Below are 20,966 nucleotides of genomic sequence, written 5' to 3' on the forward strand. Positions count from 1 at the left end.
AGGGCTGTTTAGTGTCTGAACTCAAGGACCTACCAAATTTGAAAAGCCATTTTTGTCCTCTCTGAGATTGCCATGAGATTGCATGTAGCACATTGACAGATGGTTTCAAACCCACAGAGTCCCCATCCCTTGATACTGTGCGTCCCCAAGGGAGTTGCCAATATGACCAAGGTGACGGCTTTGTGTTGGGGAGATGGCCTGGATGTTCTTGCTCGTCTTTTGATTCCATCTGAGCTGAGGGGCTTTGGGTAGGGGCTGAGTGAAGCTTGGTAATGGCAGAGAGGCCTCATGGAGCCAAGGCAAAGCCTGGAAAGATACAGCCATGAGAGAAGGTGGACAAAGTGCTTGTTGTGCAAGCCTGGTGACCTGAGTTTGATCATCAGAATCCACATGAAAGGCAGGAGGAGAGGACAGAGTCCATCAAGCAATTTTCTGACTTCTACCTGTGTGTATTAGCCCATGTGTCCATACATACATCTTACATGATGATGATGATGATAGATACAGCCAAGATTTGGGGATGCCTGAGGCCACAGGAGCTGAGGGATTCAGGGGGACTCTCTTCTGGAGTTTGAGGGGCTGGGGGGCACAGTATTGCTCACATGGATCCTCTGGGGGTCATGAGCTTCTAAGAGCAAATCTCTGCTGCTCGAGGCCAGGCTTTGGTACTTTGTGAAGTGGTTGTAGTAGGCTCGCACAGGGCATGGTAGGGAAGCAGGCTACTTTTCAATCCTCCGGCTTTCACTCAGCAAGAAGACAGGTGTGGGCAAGAAGACAGTGCTTAGGGCTCAGGTTCCCTTGACAGCACACTGGTTACTGTGGGAACGCCTGATGGTGGTTTCCTAGGCAGGCAGCAAGGATGGTGAGCAACATTGTCCTGTGATCTTTGGGATACTGAAGCTGTGGGAAGGGTAGCTCTTGTGAACAGAGTTCATGAGGTGGGAAGTGAATTCCCCAGGCTCCCTGTGGGGTGCCCCTGACGGGACAATGAACACTCCTTGTCCTCTGGAGAGGAGACTAGACACATGGGTCATCTCCAGGTGGAGGCTGCCACCTCATCTCCCACAGGAATGCCTAGGGTGGGGCTGGGAAGATTACTCAGTAGGTAAGAGAGCTTGTTCTGCAGGATGAGGACCCATAAACAAAACCCCACATACCTGAATGTGCCTATAACCCCAGCACTGGGAACGGAGACAGGAAGATCCTAGTGATGGCTGCAGTGGTGGCCTTTGAGTCAGGGAGGTAAGACTGGCTTGAGGTAATGCCTGATGTCTTGCTGTGACTCCTGCTGGAGCACACACTGGAGCATTGGACCTGTACACTCAATGCCCAGCATATTTGCTGTGTGTTATGGCCTGAGTCTGTGACATGAGGCATGTCAGACCATCAATATGAGGGACTCCTCAGAGAATGCTGCCAGGGCCAAAGGTGAAGCAAGAAGGAGAGCAAGGAGCCACCAGGGCACCACCTACCCCAGGGACTGTGGGCCAGTTTTAGCTGTCATTCTGTGTGTGACTTTCGGGGAGTCTCTACATCTCTGTGGAGCCCAGCCTTCTGCCCATACAATAGTGGCTTCATTTTGCCACCTCCCAGGGCAAATACAGTTAGAAAACTGCAGCTTTGAGAAAGTGTGTATTGTTAAACCTGAAATGTTGCAGTAGCGATTGTATTGTGTATTGTGTATTGTTTTTAATCTATTTTAGTTGGGTTCTCATATCTCTACCTCCCTCCCAACATCCCAACACTAGGTATGAGAGAAAGAAGGTTAGAGGGGAAAGGGACAGTGTATGTCTCTTTGCTACTTCCTGCTGTTTAGGGATGTAGTTCCTTGGGTCAAGTCCAATATTCGTTTCAGGATATCTCCCTCTACTCGTCAAACTGCATCAACAATAAGTAGGAGCATCAGGGGGAGCAGCAACCTCCTTATTTCCTGGAGCCCTCCTCATCCCACTCTCTCCTGGCTCTGGTATTTATACCCTCTCAGAGTCCTCGGAATTAAACTATCTACACCTGGCAAAGATCACACCCAAACGAAAGCAGCCTCATATACCTGGGATTAAAACAAAAATATGTTTACATAGCATGACATAACTGAGTTTTTAAAGGAATCAAAACTTCCACAACAAGGGATCAGGCTCAAATGCATGTGAAAGTGGGCAACAGAGATGGAAGGTGGGCAGAGGAGGCTAATGCAGGTGATGTGTTACCTGCAGTATGGTTGGGATCTCAGCTATGGGAGCCTGTGCAGGCAAAGTGGGGTTCACAGCCACCTCCTCAGGAGCCCTGCCCTACGATAGCTGTATCACAGATGGAGAAGATCCAACAGGAAAGGTGGCTTTCAGAGCCTTCCCAAACAGTCTATACTGTCCAGCAGCTGTGCCCCCAGGAGAGCTATGAGCAACCACCGTACCATTGGACCAGAAGACGCCACTGGAGCAGGCTGAGTCACTGTGGAAGGTGAGATGGCCACATGGATGCCACACTTCATCAGGTAGGAGTCTGATCACATGAGCTATACATGATGGCCAGCTACCCTGTCTAGAACAAGGAAAACCATAGCCAAAGCCTCAGGCAGCCACACTGCTGTGAATGGAATCCCTGATACTGGGGATTCCAGAAGACAACAGAAGGCTAAGTGGGTATGCCCTGGTTTGGAAAACAGAACTTCACTTTAGGCATGCCCACATTCCTAATGAGCAGGGGCACAGTTTTATCTTTCAGGGCTATTTTTCTTAGTGGTTTACAAATTGATATAAAATTCACATAAAACTTATATAATGATGGCTAATCGTGGTTGTCAACCTGACTGGATCTGGAATCAACTGGAACACCCCCCGGGCACTCCCATGAAGATTTCATTGACCAGATTGTTCGAAGTGGGAAGACCCACATTCGATGTCATCTTCAGCGGCAGCCCAGATAAAAGGATGGGATGAAGGAAACTTGGCTTGCTTACCAACGCTCTCAATGGCAAGTTCATCTGCCAATCGCTGAAGCATTCCTTCACCAATATTAGGCCCAGCAGCCCTCCAGAAATCTTCCAGGCCTTCAGCATCCAGCTGCACTGACTGACTGAGCAGCTGCTAAATTCTCTGTTGCCATAGCTGAACTACCCAAACCATATTGTGTGATCCAACATAACACATCTTCTTTTAAAACGTGCTCATCCCTATTGGTGCTGTTCCCCTAGAGTGCTGTCTAATAAATACATTTGCCACTGTAAAGCTATGCTATACAATCATTCCACTGTTTATTCTAGAACATTCTTATCTCCCTATGAAGAAACCGCCAATTCCACAGCAGTCACTCCTTAAGCCCCACCACCACCTCTGAGTAACTACCAACCTGCTTCTGGACACTGTATAGCAATGGTTAGATAGAATATGGCCTTTGTGCTGTGTGAGTTTCCTTGGCATAGTGTCCTCAAGGCTCATTCACACTGTAACCTATATCAGTGCCTTGTTCTTTTTCATGGCTGGATAATAGTTCGTTGCTTAAACCTGTAGGTTGATTCTACATCATTGCCAGCGATGTGGTGATGAAAGGGAGGGTTGCAGGTAGACAAAGGCTTTTCCTGCTCACTGGTTTGGAGTCTGTCATAGGTTGTAGCCCACGCAGTATCGAGCCTCCCTTGGCTGGCAAACTGGCAGATATGGGGTGGATAGCTCCTGGAATAGGAGATGGCCCCACCTGCTGATTCTTCCTGAGCCTTGGTTACCTCCCTGCATTGGGGTTGGGCGTGGGGTCTCCTCTGTGTGGGTTGGAGAAGCACCAGCATCCAGCTCTGTTCCAGCCTGGACCCTGGAATGGCCCTGCTGACTGCAGATGTGTGCAGTGTGGAGGCCTCTAGCCAGTAACCTTGACTTCATTGATTTGGCATTGCTAGAGACCATGGTGAGTGACTTGGCTCAGGATACAGATGCACAGAGGAGGGCTGGATGAGGAGAAAACACCACCTGCAGGGAAAGGACAAAAGCCTTGGGGGAGCCCTGCAGCACATCTGTCTTAGCTCTCCAGCCTTCGGGATGAGGAACAGTGGGTCTAAGTGACCTTATGCTGTAGGCTACAGCTGTGGGTGTACCATCAGGGACTCCCAGCTTGTTCCCCTAAGAGTGGAGATTATCCCAGTCCATATTCTCCTAGAGAGATGCTGAAGAGCACTGATTGCTCTTGCAAAGGACTCAGGTTGCATGACTGCTCATAACTCTGTAACTCTAGTTCCAGGAAACTTGACACCCTTTTCCGGCCTCTGCAAACACCACACGCACATGGTATACAAACATGGAAGTGAGCACACACCCATGCACACGAAATAAAAAAATAAATAAATAAACTATTTAATGGGTAGTAGCTGAGATATACTGACCCCACTGGCCTGGAGTTCTAGCACTTTCTGAAAGTTTCTGTTCCTGGGCTGAAATTAATTTGATCTATGTTGGCGTGTGGGCAAGTGTGGTGTGGTTTATTGTGGATCGACAGGTTTTTTTTCAAAGATGCCATCTGTAGGTGTTTTACAGAAGTTTGTGTCTATTTTAATAAGCAACTGAACTGTTTTGTTTTTTTGTAAAATTTTATTGTGGTGTGTTTGTGTGTGTGTTTGTGTGTGTGTGTGTGTGTGTGTGTGAGAGAGAGAGAGAGAGAGAGAGAGAGAGAGAGAGAGAGAGAGAGACCTGGACTTCAACTGTAGATCTCTTGTCCACAGCATTGTTGGTGCTGGTGTGGGTGAACTTTCTGGTTTTTTGTTTTGTTTTGTTTTGTTGCTTTCCATGTGTTCCTGCCCTCCTAAGAAGAAAAGCTATTTTAATTGTCCAGAGCACACCACCTCCTCCACAGCTTTCTGTGGGAACTGTGTCCTGCGTTCTCATCATCTCTATCCTGTCCCTATTGGTGCAGAATACCAGCAGGCAGCATCTCTTAAATAAAGAAAGGCACAGGCGGTGTGCCCATGGCTTGTTCTTATAAATACCACGATGCTGGTGAAGCCGAACAGCACAGTCATCGCACACCTGGAGCAAGAAGAGCCAAAGCCACTGGCCACTGTGTTCTGTATGCCCAACTAGAGATGGCATCTGTCCTTAGGACAGTCAGTAGTGACTCTGTTATCTCCGTGATGCGGTTAGGCCACAGTGGACTCTGGTGGGGATGTTCTGGGCCTGGTGGACTCCCTGTGGCAAGCGAGGGTTTGTGTGAACAGGGACTGTCATGGAGGTGACCCATCTGTAATGAAGGTGACCACTCTTTGTCAACGCAGGTCATCATGGAGGTGAACCCTCTATGTGAGCATGGGCTGTCATCGAGGTGACCCCTCTATGGAATGTAATGTTTTATTATCAATTAAATTTGTCGTTGATAGTTTCATGTATGTGTCTAATGCGTTCTGATTGTTCTCACCCAGTCCTCTCATGCCTCCCCTTCCTGCTGACCTCTTTCCCTACATTCCTGTATCTGTTTTGGTTCTGTCCCTCTGGGTTTGGCCAGGCCTCCTGTGTGGCCTTGGGACTGGATATCTCTACTGGAGCTGGTAGACTCAGCAGCTGGTGCTGAAGCCAAGGCAATGGCACCCTCTCCCAGGATCACGCGGGCCTCCCCATGCTCCCAGCCCACCACCTTCATTTTGTAGATATTTTCCACACAGTGGCCTGGACTGTTTAGGGGGAAAGTTCGAATAATCCAGAACTTATCTTGTTTCCTGCATTTAAAAATAGGTGTTTTTCAGTCTATTTCAGCTGATTGGTGTTACCAGGTTGTGGGGGGGGGGGCTGAACCCAGTACACTGACTCCATCTGGTGGAAGAGGGGATCCCCCCCAACCCTTTTCCTACCCAACCCCCAGGCTTCACTGCCCCAAAACAAAAGAATCCTTTTGCCCCATTTTCAGTGTGAGAAGCACTTGGAGCTCACCGGAGCGCCACAGAGAAGCAGGAGGCCCTAGCCCTAGTCCTCCCTAGCTGGCAGTTGACGCCTGCCTGTGTAGGTTCTCAGTTCATCGTGGGGTTGAAAACTCAAATGCCTGTAATCCCAGCATTCAGGGAGGCAGAAGCAGGCGGATCTCTGTGAGTTTGAGGCCAGCCTGGTCTACAAAGCAAGTCCAAGACAGCCAAGGCTACACAGAGAAAACTTGTCTTAAAAAACAAACAAAAAGAAAAAGAAAGAAAGAAAAGGAAAAGCACAGGCTCTCTGCTGTGCGACTGAGTCCGTGGATCAAAAAGGAGGGAATCATGAGCCCCAGGACTTTCGGTAGATAAGGCTCTGTGTCCTGAAGGAACAGGGTGGGCATCTGGGGAGGGAGCAACACTGGACATTGGACAGCGGGAAGATCGTGCCTCCCTGAAAAGCTCAGCCAGTGAGGGATTCAGGGGGCAGAGCAGTGCAATTAGGAATATAAAAACTGTTCATTGCTCAGAGCAGCGTACCAGTTTCTGTCTTTTCTCTGTGCTCACTGCAAGGCTCACAAATGAACTGCTCCACTTTCACTCTGACTCCTGGGAGCTCTTATTGTAAAGGGAGGCTTATTGTCATTCACAGCACCTCACCTCTGCCCTCTAGGACCTTAAGCCCCACTTCAGTGGCTTTAGGCCTTGCCATTGTATCCTTCCATTCTGCCTCTGTGGCCCAGTGCCACATTCATGAGCCCACCTCGGTTGGTCATTTGCACCCTCCAAAGTCCTCAGAGCTAGACCAACTGCCCAGGAAGGACCAGCGAGGCCCCAGTTCTTGTTCCTGGTCCCAGGAGGTGACGTGGGAAGTTCAGAACACAGGGGCATTCACTGTTTCCTCGGGGCTCCAGGGTTCTTCTAGGGCTGGTGCTTATGTTTGTGGCCCCAAAGCCTGATCCTCTCAACTTTTCCCAGCTGCAGGTTGATGAGACAGTGGCTTCCCTGCTTATCCAAGGGTTTATGAAGGATTTTTCAGGGGTCTACTCATGAGAAAATTATGATAGTGAACGAGATGTCCCCAGCTCTTGCTTTGCCAAGCTTCTCTCTCCCCTGTGGGGCTTTGGACAGTGAGTGAGACCCACAATTCCAAGGCAGGATGGGCAGGATCTCAGGCAGGGCTGAGAACCCTCAAGCAGACAAAGTACAGAGGCCTTTAAGAAGACTGCAGAGACGTCTGACTGGTGTGATCAGGCTTCAGAGGGAGACGTGAGAGCAGGTTCAGGAGTGTGGAGGCCGCTGGGATGTGTCATATCCTAGGTCCTGATCCCAAGGACCTAGGGCGTGGCTGGCTGGGGCTTCAGGGTTTTAAACTTTCCAGACATATTCTCTGAAGAAAACTACAACCTTGGCATCCAGATTGCAGGGCATCCTGGTTCCCACAGCCGTCTGGATAACAGGAACCAACCAGACCCAGCCTGGCCTAAATACTGTCATCAAGCATTGGTGAGGGCAGGTTGCACAGCTACAGCCCCACCTAAGGCACAAGAGGGATGTCCCCAGGTAGGTTCCTGCTTGGCAGTCAGCGCTCTTGGGGCTGCAGGCTTTCTTCAGTCTCGGCCAGAGCTGGTATCCCTCAGAGGATCATCCCACTCCACGTCAGGGCTCGAGCTGGCTTTTGAAGGCATTAAGAACTCTGTACAGAGCTGTGTGAGTCCAAACACGTGGTACAATATATTAAGAGTTTCAGTAACACATATATTTCACCCTAAAAATGATAGTGGCATTTCTCTTCTCTGTTCTTTGAGGCTGGTGCATGCATTCATGTGTGTGTGTGTGTGTGTGTGTGTGTGTGTGTGTGTGTGTGTGTGTTTGTGTGTGTGTGTGTGTGTGTATGAGTGTGGCAGCCAAAGGTCTATGTTGGGTGTGTTCTTCTATCTCTCTCTCAACCTCAGTTTTTCAGACAGTCTCCTACTGAATCCAGAGCTCATCACTTTGTCTAGATTCTCAATGTGTGGGTCAAGAACCCTTTGGGGGTGAGTGTGAGCCTTCACAGGGGTCACCTAAGACCATCCAAAACCACAGATATTTACATTATGATTTAAAACTGTAGCAAAATTACAGTTACAAAGTAACAATGGGAAAATATAATTGAATGGTTGGGAGGGGTCACCACAACACGAGGACCTGTAGTAAAAGGTCACAGAGATCAGCTGACCAGCCAGCCCCAGGGATCCTCTCATCGCCACACCCCAGTGCTGATCACAGGTACATGGCATCATGGCCATTTTCTTTCTTTTTAAATGCGGAAGCTAGGGATTTGAACTCAGATCCTTCTGCCTAAATGCAAGCACTTTATTGACTGAGCCAGCTCCCCAGCTCACGGCTCTCTAAGTCTGTTGTATGGTGTACCTGGGGCCAGAAAGCAAGGATTTTACTCAGCTCTGGGCACTGTGGTTTAGAAGGTGCAGCAGCAGCCTCAGGCCCCAACAGTGATTACCATGTGGAGATGCTTGTAGTAGGTCCTGTGGTGGCTCTTCTGAGTGGGGTCTTGGCTGATGAGTTGCACCGTACTGGTGCAGCACCTGAGCCCAGAGTAGAACCCAGCAAGGCTGCCTTTTGCTCTGTTGTGATCTAGGTCCCTGGTTAATGCCAGAGTATTTTAACCAGGCCAGAGGCTGCAGAAATGCAGCTAGGATGCTGATTGTTCCAATGATGGTTGGTCCAAGTGTTCGAACAGGAGTCTGTGTACACATTTCATACCCCTGACATTAATGGTGCCTTTAGTGAGTCTTGGTCCATGGGTCTCGGTGCATGTTTCTCCATCATTTGTTGGCAATGTGAGGGATTCAGTTACTTTTTGTATCTTAATCTCTTACCTTTCTGACATGGTGACTTTCTCTGCTAGTTCAGTTTATCTTTAGATCCTCTTGGGCTTTCCATGCAGCATAGGTAATTATCTGGAAATGATGATTATCTCCATTAGTTTCAATCCTTGAGCAGGGTGTTCACTTTTCTGCCTGCCTGCATTAGTTGGCGGTGCTGCATCTCAGAGGCTCTGTTCAAGCTAGGGAACTTATTGATCACGATGGAGGTGTCCCTTATTCCTCGGTGTCTATAGAAGACTGTCCATGGTCTGGAATTCTTTTGCCTCCTGGACACAGGGACTTGCTGAACACAGAGCTGAAAGGCGCAGGATGGATGGCATGGCAGGAGGAGAACTCATGGCCTGTGGCTCTTTACATCATTTACTTCTTCTCTTCCGTGAAGCCTTTACCTTGCATATCCTTCCCACCCGTGATGCACAGACTCTGAAGACATGTTTTGTGGTAGTCCAGGTGTGTGAGGAGGAAGGGAAGGCAAGAGCAGGATGCACTGTGGATACAGTCTTGAATACTTCTGTAAAGAAGCTAACGTGCAAACCTAAACAAAAACTGGGTATCACACAGCCAGGGCAAAAGCTGGCTGGGGCCTGAGGAGAAATACAGTTTGTGATCTCCATTATATGAGGGGAGCAAAAGTGGGGAGGGGCGTGAAACAATTGTCTGAGGCTGCCCCGATGCTCACCAAGGAAATATGGGCACAACCACATGGGTTGTCCCATTACCAGTATCAACCAGGAATGGCACTTGCTTCCAGGACAATTGCAGCAACTCTTAGAAGCCTTCATTTCAACTGACCTAGAATCATCCTGAGATGCCAACACTTCAGACTGTTAGTAGAACAAACCAGCCCAGCATGGCAGGTCCCTTAGGCAGTGCTGGCTAGTGGAAATAGTTTAACCTGGTAGCACGTGTTTCCTGACTTAGACCCTTGAATCTGCCATGATGAAGATGTTGCAGGTCTGGAGACATGGCTCATGGACAAAGTGCCTGCTATGCAAGCTGAGAGCCTGAGGTTGCATCCCTAGGACCAATGGAATAATCTGGGTATAGTGGCACACATCTGTAGTCCCAGTGGTAGAGGGAAAAAGACATCAGGGTCCCTGGAGCGTATTGGATTTTCATTTTAGCCACCAGTGAACTTCAGGATCAATGAGAGAGACCCTGCCTCAAAAAATAAGGTGGAGACCTACTGAGGAAGATACCCAATATTGACCTCTGTCTTATATACCAACACTCACACGTGTACACACATCTATACACACATGCAGGAACATGGACACACACACACAGGAGACTCAGATACACACGAATTGTTGAGTGGCTATCATGTCTCCACCATCCTTTTCTCCTAGATAAATAGCCATTTCAGATTTCTGGCCAACATTGTCATGTGAGCACAATTCCTGCCTTCATAGTTGCTGACTGCAGCCAGGCAGCTTCACTTCCTGCTGGGTAGGTTGTCTGTGGGCTCCAGGGAGAAGCCAGCCCAGTCCAGGAAACTTTGGAAGAGGCTGTCTTAGCTGTTCTCTGAGAAGTTTCCCTGCAAAGTACTAAGGTAGATTTGGCCATAGAGGGACCCAGGCATTTTTTACTCATTCTAGGTGTGTTTTCTTGACCTGAGAAGGTCTAGAAAGCATGTGTGTATGAACTGGAGGCAGTTTTCTGGCACCAGGTGGTCATGGCAGCTTGAGAAGGTGCTGAAATCGGCAGCTCAGTCATTGGGGGAGAAGGGCAGGCTGAAGGGAAGGAGGTGCTCATAGGACCTTTTACTTTGGTCTATGCAAAGTCATACATAGAGACATACCAGGGGCCTGTGCCTTAGAAAGTATTTAGAGTAATTTCTAATGAACCAAGACAGATGGGGAGTCTGTCCCTAAATGTCCAAGGTGCCCCCTCACAGATCATCTCACCAGTATATTGGCTGCGACCAGAGCACCTTAGACAGGTGCTTTAGACAATAGATTGTCTCTCAGCCAGGAGGATGGAGGTGGGAGATGGAGGTGTTACTGGGCTGGCTCCTCCTGAGCCTCTCCTTTTCTAGCTGTGTCTTCCCTGGTCGTCTCTCTGCCTGATGTGACTGTGTCTAAGCTCCAGAATCTGTTAAAGACCTGTGATGGTTCATCTTGACTGTCAGCTTGATGGGATTTGGGGTCACCATACAGTCAGATCTCTGGGCATGTCTCTGGTTTCTAGATTAGGTTCATTGCGGTGGTAAGACCCTGCTTGTGGGTGGCATCACGCCTTGTTCTACCATGTATAAAAAGGACAAAGCAACATGAGCATTCATTCACCTCTCTGCTTTGGGGGTGTGGATACAATGTACCAGCTGCCTCACACTTCCACTGCCATGCCTTCTCTACCATAATGGACTGGTTCCACAAACCATGAGACAAAAATAAATCCTTCCTTCTTTGAGTTGCTTTTACCCAGTGTTTCATCACAGCGACAAGAAAAGGAATTCGCCATTATTGCATCAGGACTGAGTGTACCGTATTTGATTTACTTTGGTTTTGTGATGCCAGGGATAGAGTCTGGGCAGGCACTTTGCCCCTGAGCCCCTTTGCCTCTGTCCAAAGTCCCGTAGCCACCCTTGAAAGAATTTTATCAAAGTCATGTGACCAGGTCCAGGGAGTAGGACTCCCACATAGGAGTCTGGGGAGGCACACAGTTCATCCTACTCAGTCCACAGACCTCAGGACATAAGCCTGTGGAACTCCCAAGTGTTTAGAGTTGGTCTTCAAAATGCTCAGCTGCTGCCTGGAGATTTTTGTCTGTGTCTTACGTGATGATCAGCCTTCAGGTCTTCAGTGAGTTGGAGAGTGCAGTCACTTACCTGTGCTGTGGGGGATTTAGGCAGCAGGGCAAATGCCTCAGCAGAATCTTGCACGGTGGCGGGGACATGTCCTATGTTGATTATTTTTGCCTTTGTTGGGACCAAGTGCCTGACAAGAAGCACTTTCATGAAGGAAGGTTTTGTTTAGGTTTGCAAGGATACTGTTCATCCTAGTAGGGCAGGCCTGTCAGCAGGAGTGGGAGGCAGCTGGGCCACATAGCTTCAGCAGTCTAGAACCTAAGCCAGCAGGATGTTGCTGTCCAGTTATTATTGCATCTCAATAATCTAGGAAGTTTCTCTTAGCTTTGCCGAGATGTTTGTCTCCATGGTGATTCTAAGTCCCATCAAGCTGACACTCAAGATGGACCATCACACAATCATAATATGGGTGTTCATTCAGCCTTACCCATGGTACCCTGTTTGGGCAGGCAGAGCAGGATGCTTCCCTGGAGAACTAGAGGGGCTGTAGAATGGAAGGGTGGAGCTTTTCAACAGCTCCCTTGAGCTGGTGCCGGATGTGATCTGGCCCCTGTGTGGGTGACCCTTGACTTCTCTACTCAGCTCAGTTCCCAGGAGGCCAGAGTTCTTCTTGGCAAATTTGATTTCTGTTCTCCAGGTTTCCCAGGAGGCTGCCCTCTATCCTGTGCTGAGACCTTGACCTGGGTTTAAATATCTAAACAATGCCCCAGGGGCAGCTTGGGAAGGAAAGTTCTCCCTGGCTTTAAGGACCAACAAATTTCATTACATTTAGTGCACAAAATAAACTAGAAAATAAAATCCCTCTCCCTGTTGTTTGGAGAGTCTTCTGGAAGGAGACTTCTGTGTGTTTTCAACTGGAAATCGGTCTGTGAGCCCCTGAGACTCTTGAATGGATTCCCAAAGGCATTGCAGCCATTGCCTGGATGGTTTTGTCTGTGTTGTCCATCAGGTCAGCCTGCATGCCGAGTATGAAACTGTATACATCTGCCAGTCAGGGGCTTTAGCTAAACAATCCCGTTTTAGGTTTTGCATGTTCCCAGAACACTCTAGTAGCAAAAATACCTCTTCTTTGTGGAAATTGCTTCTCAGTGGTGATTTTTCTTTTTCCCTTATTAATAGCTGCTGAGCAGGGCTGCTGCAGGAGGCCCACACTGAGGGTTGACCCTTACTGGCCTGAGAGAATGAGTGTACCGAAAGCCACCGCTCAGGGTGGCACAAAGCCACCCTTCCTCTCTCACCCTGCCTGCCTTCTGTTTCTGACCAACCTCTCTTGCAGCCTGGTCCTGAGAGGATCCAGGCACCGAAGACAGCTCCTGCTCCCCAGAATGAAGCCAGTCAAGACACAAGGCACCCTATTCTGTTTGAGATTAGGGTAAATGAAGGGTGCCTGTTTGGTCTAAGTGTGCCCCATGTAGCCAGCGGCATGTTCACGGATCAACTTCTGTTTCCTGTTAACCTGAAAGTGAGTGTGCCCAGCTGCCCTCTGCTCTGCCTAGGAGTTAATCATTAATGTTTGCCCAGGCCCCTATCAGATGGCCAGGTGTCTGCTGTTCCCAAGGATCTGCTCACCACATTCCTTATTAGGGTCACGACCCTCCAGGTCAGGTCTCTGGCCTTGGGCTCTCAGGAATCTTCTGCAGAGAACCTGGTGACAGGGACTCAGCTTATTCTTCCTCCCATCATCCCACTTCCAGACTCAGGCTCTGGCCTCTTTGGACCTGTCTGGTGGAATCTTTCTTAGGTACCTACCTGATTATGCATGTTTCCTCAAAGTCAGCGTGAGGGTACGATATGAGGTGTCCTTGTGGATGAAGAAGTTGCTGGTGGTAGCTTGGACTGCTCACCTCATTATTCTCCCTGCTTTGGGCTGTCAGCTCTGTTCTTGGAGTCAGGCTATGGCTTTAGCCTGTCATGAATGTCCTCACCACCCTCCTTTGTTATGGAAAGAAGACCTGGGGCTAAGCTCATCTCATAGCTATAGTTAATGTCCATATTAACTGTATGGACATTAGTATATCTACACGTGGCCTATTAGTATATCTACACGTGGACTAAAAACCAAGCGTTTAAAATGGTACATTTCCAACATCCAGCTTGTCACATTTCTGCCCAAATCTGACCAGTGTCCCAAAGACCTAGGACCACTTGCTGCTGGTAGCTGGAGCTGTTGCTCCACTGGGTGCAGATTTAGGGCCCATACTCTGCCTGTCTCTCCCTCACTGCATCGTACCAGCTCTATGGCCTTGTTCCTGTCTGGCATGTGTCCATTGAATGCCCACTGTATCCCAGATGATGGATGGACACTGGCAAATCAGATACACCAAAAGCAGTGCTCGTGGGCATGTGGGTTCACCGGGGAGCTGAAATGACACAGTCGCTAAGAGGACTTTTGAAAGAGCTGGTTGGAGGCCAGGTTGGGGAGATAATAGGGAGGAGGGAAATGGACATGGCCACAGGTGTTTGCTTCAAGCTGTTGGATGTAGTAGTTTCAGGCATCTGGGAGTGGAATGCACTTGAGAGGGACTTTCTGTGCCCTGGCCCCCTCCCACTCCTCAGGACTAGAGTTCTGCGGACTGGAACATTTTATCTGTTTTCCATGCTGGGACAGAGCTGGCCTGGGCTGTGCAAGCTCCAATAGGAGCTGTTCCTCAAGGCTAATATGTGCTGGGGCCAAGGACGAGTGTTTTCTCTATGGGTAGCCAATAGTACACAGGCCCTTCTCACTCCTCAGCGTAAGGTTCTGTCTTTGACCTGGACACCCAGGAACCAAGCTGCAACCATTGCTCATCAGCCACATCTCTCTATGCCAGGACTGTCTTCCTTCTCTGTCCCTGCTGGTATTGAAAGCATTGCAGCCCCAGGAGCTCAAATCACTGGGCCCAGACTAACACCTGTTAGTACAAAAGGCTCTGAGAGGTGGAACATGATGGGCCTGACCTCTCCAGAAATGATGGGTTTTTTTTTTCCCTTTTTCTTTCACTCTAACACAGGTTGTTTTTAGAGATAACTTGCTTACCTGCTCATCCTCAGAGAAGCCCCTGGCGCCTAGCCTAGCATGTTGTGCGGCTGTGGTGGGGACCCTTGGTGGGAGTGGCTAAGCAGGCTGGCTTCCTGGTAGACTGCTAAGCTGTACAGCCTGAGCTGGCTGACAGAACTACCCTGGTGCTGTGGCATCAATGTGTGGACATCATCATCCCTTTCCTGGAGGCTCTCAGCAGGGTTCTGACCACTCATAGTGCTACCTTTCCACCAGGGGTCAATTGACAGTGATACGCGGCCAACAGTCCCATGTCCTATTGGCCACGGCATCATGAGAATGGACTGCATATCTACCAAGAGGTATGTCACCAGCCCAGCCATTAGACACCCACTGAGGGAGTGCCCGCACTATTCTACCTCTGTGCATCCGAGCATTGTCCCATGGGTCATCAGTGATCCCAGCTGGGAGCCCTGCGCTGTACACTGCTCCCTTATGCTCCGGCACAAGCTTCTGGGAGGTCGGGCTAGGGTGGGCATCTGCCCTTTCCTGCTCTCAAACACAGCAGCAGAACCTAAGGCTGAGCTGGAGACACTAAGATCAGAAACCGGAGGCACCAGATGGGTCACGCTTGGTCTTTTAGATTTGCTTCCCAAAGTTAGCAAAAAATTTCCCCATGTATTTTATATTAACTTGAAAGGTTAATGGTGCCTGCATGTATGTCTGTGCACCATGAGTATGCCTAATGCCCCTGGAGGCCAGAAGAGGGAGCTGGACCCTGTGGAACTGGAGTTATATGGTTACGAGCTGCCATGTGGATTCTGGAAACTGAACCTGGGCGAGGACCCTTACCTACTGAGATGGCTCTCCAACCCCTTACTGACCCTTGTACTTACTGATAAAAACAACCCCCAAGCAGCAAACACCATGGCAGGGGCTGCCCCATGTCCTCCACGTCTATGTGGGATGGAGAACTCTGTCCTTCCCCCTCTGTCCCAAACAGTGTGGACATGCCTCTGCCACTCAGAGGAGAAGCTGCTCTGTATTCATCTAGCCTGTGACACTCCAGCTGCTTTAGAGTACAAGATCGGCTCAAGGTTAATGAGGACCCATGGCTCCAACCTGTGGCTGTCACCCTGCCTGCCTGTTAAACCACCTGAGAGCATTTAAACTGCAATAGCCACGGTGAGGCGGTTAAATAAGAATTTCTGGTCTGGCACTGGTGTGTTTGAAAAAGCTGCTCAGTCAGGATGAGAGCATGAATAGCTTTCTGAGAACCAGAGGCCTGGGTGGAATCATGTCACAACACGTAATTATCCCCCAAACCCAAAAATCCAGAGCACTTTGATATCCAAACCTTCCTGAACAGAAACGTTAGGATAAGAGTGGAAAATTCCACTCCTGACCTCAGGGCGTGGATTGCGCTGAAACACAGGTGCACTGACTGTGGTGTTTAAAATCACCACTGGCGACGTGTATACAACGCACAAATGAATTCATCTTCAGACCCGAGTCCCACCCACAAGATTTTTCATTATGTGTGTGCACATCTTCTCAAACCCCAAAGAGTCTGACATCCCTGGGGATTAGGGATCCTCATCTTGTGATGATGTCAGGTCAGGTTTGAGTACAGACCCCTGTTAACTCCCACACAGGTGGTGAGTGAAGGGCTGGAGGTCTGGCTCAGCAGTTAAGAGCATGCTCTCCCAGAAGGCCAGAGTTCTTCCCTTGCAGCCCCCAACCACCCAGAACTCCAGCTCCAGGGGCTCTGATGCTCTCTTCTGGCCTCCAGGTCACCTGCACAGGCATGCATATCAAAGATGAGTCTGGAAAAAACAGGATGGTGAAATGAATGAACAAGTGAATACTAAAAGTTACTTTGAAGCTGGTGCCTAACCTAGATGGACAGGCATGGCTGGATAACGGACCTCAGGTGCCTTGCTGGATCCTTCTGTGGCTGAGAAGATGCTGGCAGAAACCATGAACATGTTCAGCTAGTGAATACAGGAAGGCTTGTTTGCCCTGAGATAGTGTTTGCACTCAAACTAGCTTTGAGACACGATTTCACTAGTAGACCAGACTGCTTAGAACACAGAGGTCCTTCTCGGAGTGCAGGGATTAAAAGTGTGCTTCACCACACGTGGCCTGAGATTTTAACTGTGTACTGCCCAGGGTGAACGCTGGAATTTTTACTTGCAGACCTTTCCGGCTGGCTGAGGGGGCTTATTGCTGGGGTTGTCCCTGAGGGTGAGCTGGGCAAGAGTGAGGCCCCAGTAGAAACACTGCCAGGTCCAGTAGGGAGCATGGACTCCTGCCTCAGTGGGAAGATCCTACTGAATGACCTCATGGAGAGGAGTGCGATCAGGTAACCGGGGTTTCTGAGGGTCTCTGGGGACCCCATGGGACTGCTGGGTCCAGGAAAGAGCTGCCGGTAGCTTCTACCCTTTGGCATCATAGAACATCCCTGGTGATAGGAAAAAAAACCAGGTATCTGTTTTTAAACAAAAACTCTAGATTAGCAGGCTTTTCTTTTCTTTTTCTTTTTAATTGAATTTGTGCGTTTGTGTGTGTGCATGTGTGTGTGTGTCCAGGTACACATGTGTATAGGTGTGATAGCTGACTTAACTTATAATTTGATACAACTTAAAGTCACACGGTGGGATGAGAGTCTCTAATTCCAGCCCAGGCCCAAGGTTATGGGGCTAGCAAGCCGGTGCAGGTATCCCAGGGTACCCGATGTGAGGGCTAGTGGCCTTGGTGTGTACAGAGGTGATGAAGGGTAGAGCTAGGTGCACCTTGTCGATTCTGCCTCAGCTACAGGGCCACTGCAGCCCAGTGCTGATTCAAAGTGGCCAGGTGGACCAGGGCTGAGCCCTGGACCTGGGGTAGCTGTCGCCTGGGATCTTGCAGAAGGCTGATAATGAGGTGTGTCCACGTGGAGACAACCATGTTTGGAATTTTTCTGCAACTTACTGTCAGCTGAGGGACTGGAGAGTGAGAAAGAAGTCTGGGTACCCCTTATCCCTGCGGGTACAATCGTGGCACATGGTGTAGTATTTGAATCAGGCAGTGCGAGTTCTCCTGAGCCCCGTGGAGACTGCAGAACAGTGGTCATGTTAGATAGGAGGGCTCCCCTAGAGCACCCTGTCTCAGGAAGACTGGCTGGGTGCTGTGCTGGTACCGACAGGGTTCCCGTAAGTGGCATCGCTCTGTGCCAGTATGTTGTGAGGCCAAGAAGGAGACATGGCTTTGCACATGGTGGCCCTGGCACACATAGTGGGCACCTGCCAGGGCCTGACGCTGCCTTCCCCACCTGTGCATACAGGCACTGCGTGCCCTGGAGTATGGGGAATGTGTTTCCATGCATAGAGAGACATGAAGTAGCGCTGTGGGCAATTGGTTTGGATTCCCACGCACTGGCATCCCCACAGCCACCAGCGTGAATAACTGACAGTGAACTGACCTTGTATTATGAAGGGCCTTGTCAAGTACCTTTCTCAATCCTCCCTCCTTTCTCCTTTTGCTCTCCTACTTTTTTTCCATTTAGTCACTCAAAAATCTACATTCTCACCCGAGCCATTCATATATACATTCATCATGTATACAGCCTTCCTACCTCCTCACCTATCTACCCGTCCTTTATCATCCATCCATCCACTCACCCTAACATCCATCCATGTAGCCATTCATCCACTCATTAACTCAGTCATCTTCTCGTTCATATTCAGCTCTCATCCATGCACACATTCACCCGGTCAGCTGTTCATGTCTCATCCATCCATCTCCCCATCCACCTCCCTACCCACACATCCCTCCATCTATCACCCTCCTTCCTTCCTTCCTTCTTCCCCTCCTTCCATAGGGAAGGAAACCCCTTTGCTACTATTCTTGGTTCTCTGCCTTGTGGCTCTGTGAATTCATGAATTCAGTGACAAAAGGCAGATCCACAAAAGAAAAGCAGGTTGTTAACAGAGGCAGCCCACACCTCCCTCCCCATCCTGGGCTAAGCCTCTGGGAAGAGTGACTCAAAGGCTTGTTTAGAGCTGTGGCCTGGGGTTGTATCTCTGTGAGAGAACAATGGAGATGAGAGAAGACTTGATCTCAGGTGACAGTCTTTGGGATGGCCGACACACAGAGAGGAGTGCAGCTTGGCGGCAACTGTTGCAGCCTGTCATGTGGGTTCCCCTGGGCTGGCTGTCCTCTAGATGATGAGTATCAAAGTTGTTTTTGTTGTTTTTAGAAGTGGACCTTTGTCTTCCCTGGGAGACACAGGGGAGCAGCTTTGTAAAGTGATGCACTGCTCTTAGGCAAACAGGGAAACAGGACTGTCCTTGCCTCCGCTTCTGCTCAGTTGTCCTCAGCTTAAATTATTCTCTATGCCAAAGTAACCTGAAATTTGTGTGTGGGTGATGTTCCTTCTGTCCCTCTCTCCTTTCCTCTTTCTCAATTCCTTCTTCCATGAAGTATTTCCCACCTAGGAAAACTTACAGCATACATCGTAGACACCCGTGCTCCCAGCTTTACCAGAGTTTGACACTTGTTGTCTCTTAGGCTGCAAGCAAATAGCCCTGTTGGGCTGGGCATTCCTAACTCTGCCCTCCTGAGAGATGCCTCTAGAGGTTCCTGTCTTCCTTCCCATTGATGCCTCCCTGCTGTGATGTCCTGTTAATCTGTCTGTCTGTCTGTGAGACTGTCCCATGCCTTTCCAACCACAGAGATATCCGAGGTTATGTGAGTCTTTCTGCAAGTTTCTTCTTCTTTGCTCAGGGTCGTGTTTAGGGCCATCCATGCAAAGCTCAGGTTCATTTGTTCACAGCTGTAGAGCCCTCAGCCCGGCCAGGCGATGCTGAATGATGAGGCTGACCATGTATCCCCCCTGGCCCAGGACACCCTCGCCCACATGGCCTTCAGCTTTTTGACAGAATTTCTATACAGGTGGAATTGCTGGTATGATGGTCACATTTCATCAGGCCCCCAGAAGCCCCACTTTAAGTGTTTATTCAGCTCTTTCTGGACTCCCAGAGGGGAAGGGTCACCTCTGGAGTCACCAAACACTGGATAACCTTTCCTGTGTTCTGTTGGTATTTTACTTTTATTTCCCCCTCTTGTAGCCCAGGCTGGCCTCAAACGCATTATCTCCAGGCTGACTCTGAACTCATAACCCTCTTGTCTCCAACTCCTAAATGCTAGCATTACAGGTGTATGCTGCCATGCTGGGCCATGGTGGTCTTCCTGGTACTCATGGAAGACCCTGCTCTGAGGGAGCCACCTGCAACCTGGGCAGAGGTTTTGCACTGCAGCTGTCCTTACGTTGGCTCTAAGGAAGGGGCTTCTCCAGTTTCTGCCTCTCCTGGCTTCAGCTTGCTTAAGACTTGGGTCTCTGTTCTACTCTCGGACCTGGCAATGATCTTTCTAAGGCTATCCTCATCTTTCTGTGCTATTTTTACTCGATGCTGCTAGCCACTCTGTGTTTGAAGTAGGGGGTTATTACAGCATAGCTTGCCGCCTTCTGACCTCGTGCCTGCGTTCCTTCCTCTCCTGCTGCCACTCTGGCCTCAAAGAAAAAAAAAAACAAAAAACAGAGGTAGCTGTTTCTTCTATATGGGTAGTTTCAAACTGCCACTGCGGCCATCAGCAAATCCCCATGGTCGTGGTCATTTGCTGCAGCCAGGTGGGACTCCTTCAGAGCAGCTTCAGCACAGTTTGAGGGGCCTCTTTGGTCCTGGCCCTGCCTGCTGCCTCTGCCTAGGCTTAAGAGAAGGAGGGTGCCCACATTTTCCACCTTTAGGGATCTGACAGTGTATGCACACGGGTGTGACATTGCAGCCTCAGAAACCAGTCTCCGATACTTATATTTATTTACTCTCCTTTCTCCTTCCCTCACAGAGATCCAGGCACCATGCCACGCAGCCCCACGTCCAGTGAGGACGAGATGGCCCAGAGTTTCTCCGACTATTCCGTGGGCTCGGAATCCGACAGCTCCAAAGAAGAAACCATCTATGACACGATCCGGGCCACCACAGAGAAGCCAGCGGGGGTGAAGATGGAGGAGATCCAGGACAACACACTGGTGATTCGAGTGGTCATTCAGGATCTGCAGCAGACGGTGAGCCCCTGTGCACGGCAGCATGCTCTTCTACCCGCTGCTCACACGTCTGTGTCTAGCCAGCCTTGGCTCTGACTTTAACGGTGGCCATAGGGGCTCTGGTTCACCCTGGGCCTGCCGACTGGTGCTCTACGCCCAGTGCTCCTGTGTAGCTCAAAGACAGTTCTTGCCCCTAGCATTCCCATCCCCCTTCCTTCCTGTTGCAGCCTAAGTTTCTTTGAGCACTCTTTACTCATTCTGTATTGCTATGATGATACTTTGTAGCAGGGAAAAAGAAAAGAGGTGTATTTGGGCTCCTTGGTCACTTGGATAGC

The 20,966-nt window shown here is 49.6% G+C and overlaps 1 protein-coding gene across 3 annotated transcripts in view; it reads left to right on the top strand.

Moving 5' to 3' along the window:
* The window catches only part of Shank2 (SH3 and multiple ankyrin repeat domains 2), a 435,405-nt gene that overhangs the window by 28,266 nt on the left and 386,173 nt on the right, over nt 1–20,966 (top strand). For all 3 annotated transcript variants that reach the window (XM_055614761.1, XM_055614759.1, XM_055614760.1), the window contains exon 3: nt 20,433–20,652. In XM_055614761.1, the coding sequence (XP_055470736.1) occupies nt 20,446–20,652 (207 nt within the window). In that variant the 5' untranslated portion in view covers nt 20,433–20,445. The remainder of the gene's footprint in view (nt 1–20,432; nt 20,653–20,966) is intronic.

The sequence above is a fragment of the Psammomys obesus genome, unplaced genomic scaffold, assembly GCF_907164565.1.
Source record: "Psammomys obesus unplaced genomic scaffold, mPsaObe1.curated_primary_1811, whole genome shotgun sequence".
NCBI classification, from domain to species: Eukaryota; Metazoa; Chordata; class Mammalia; order Rodentia; family Muridae; genus Psammomys; species Psammomys obesus.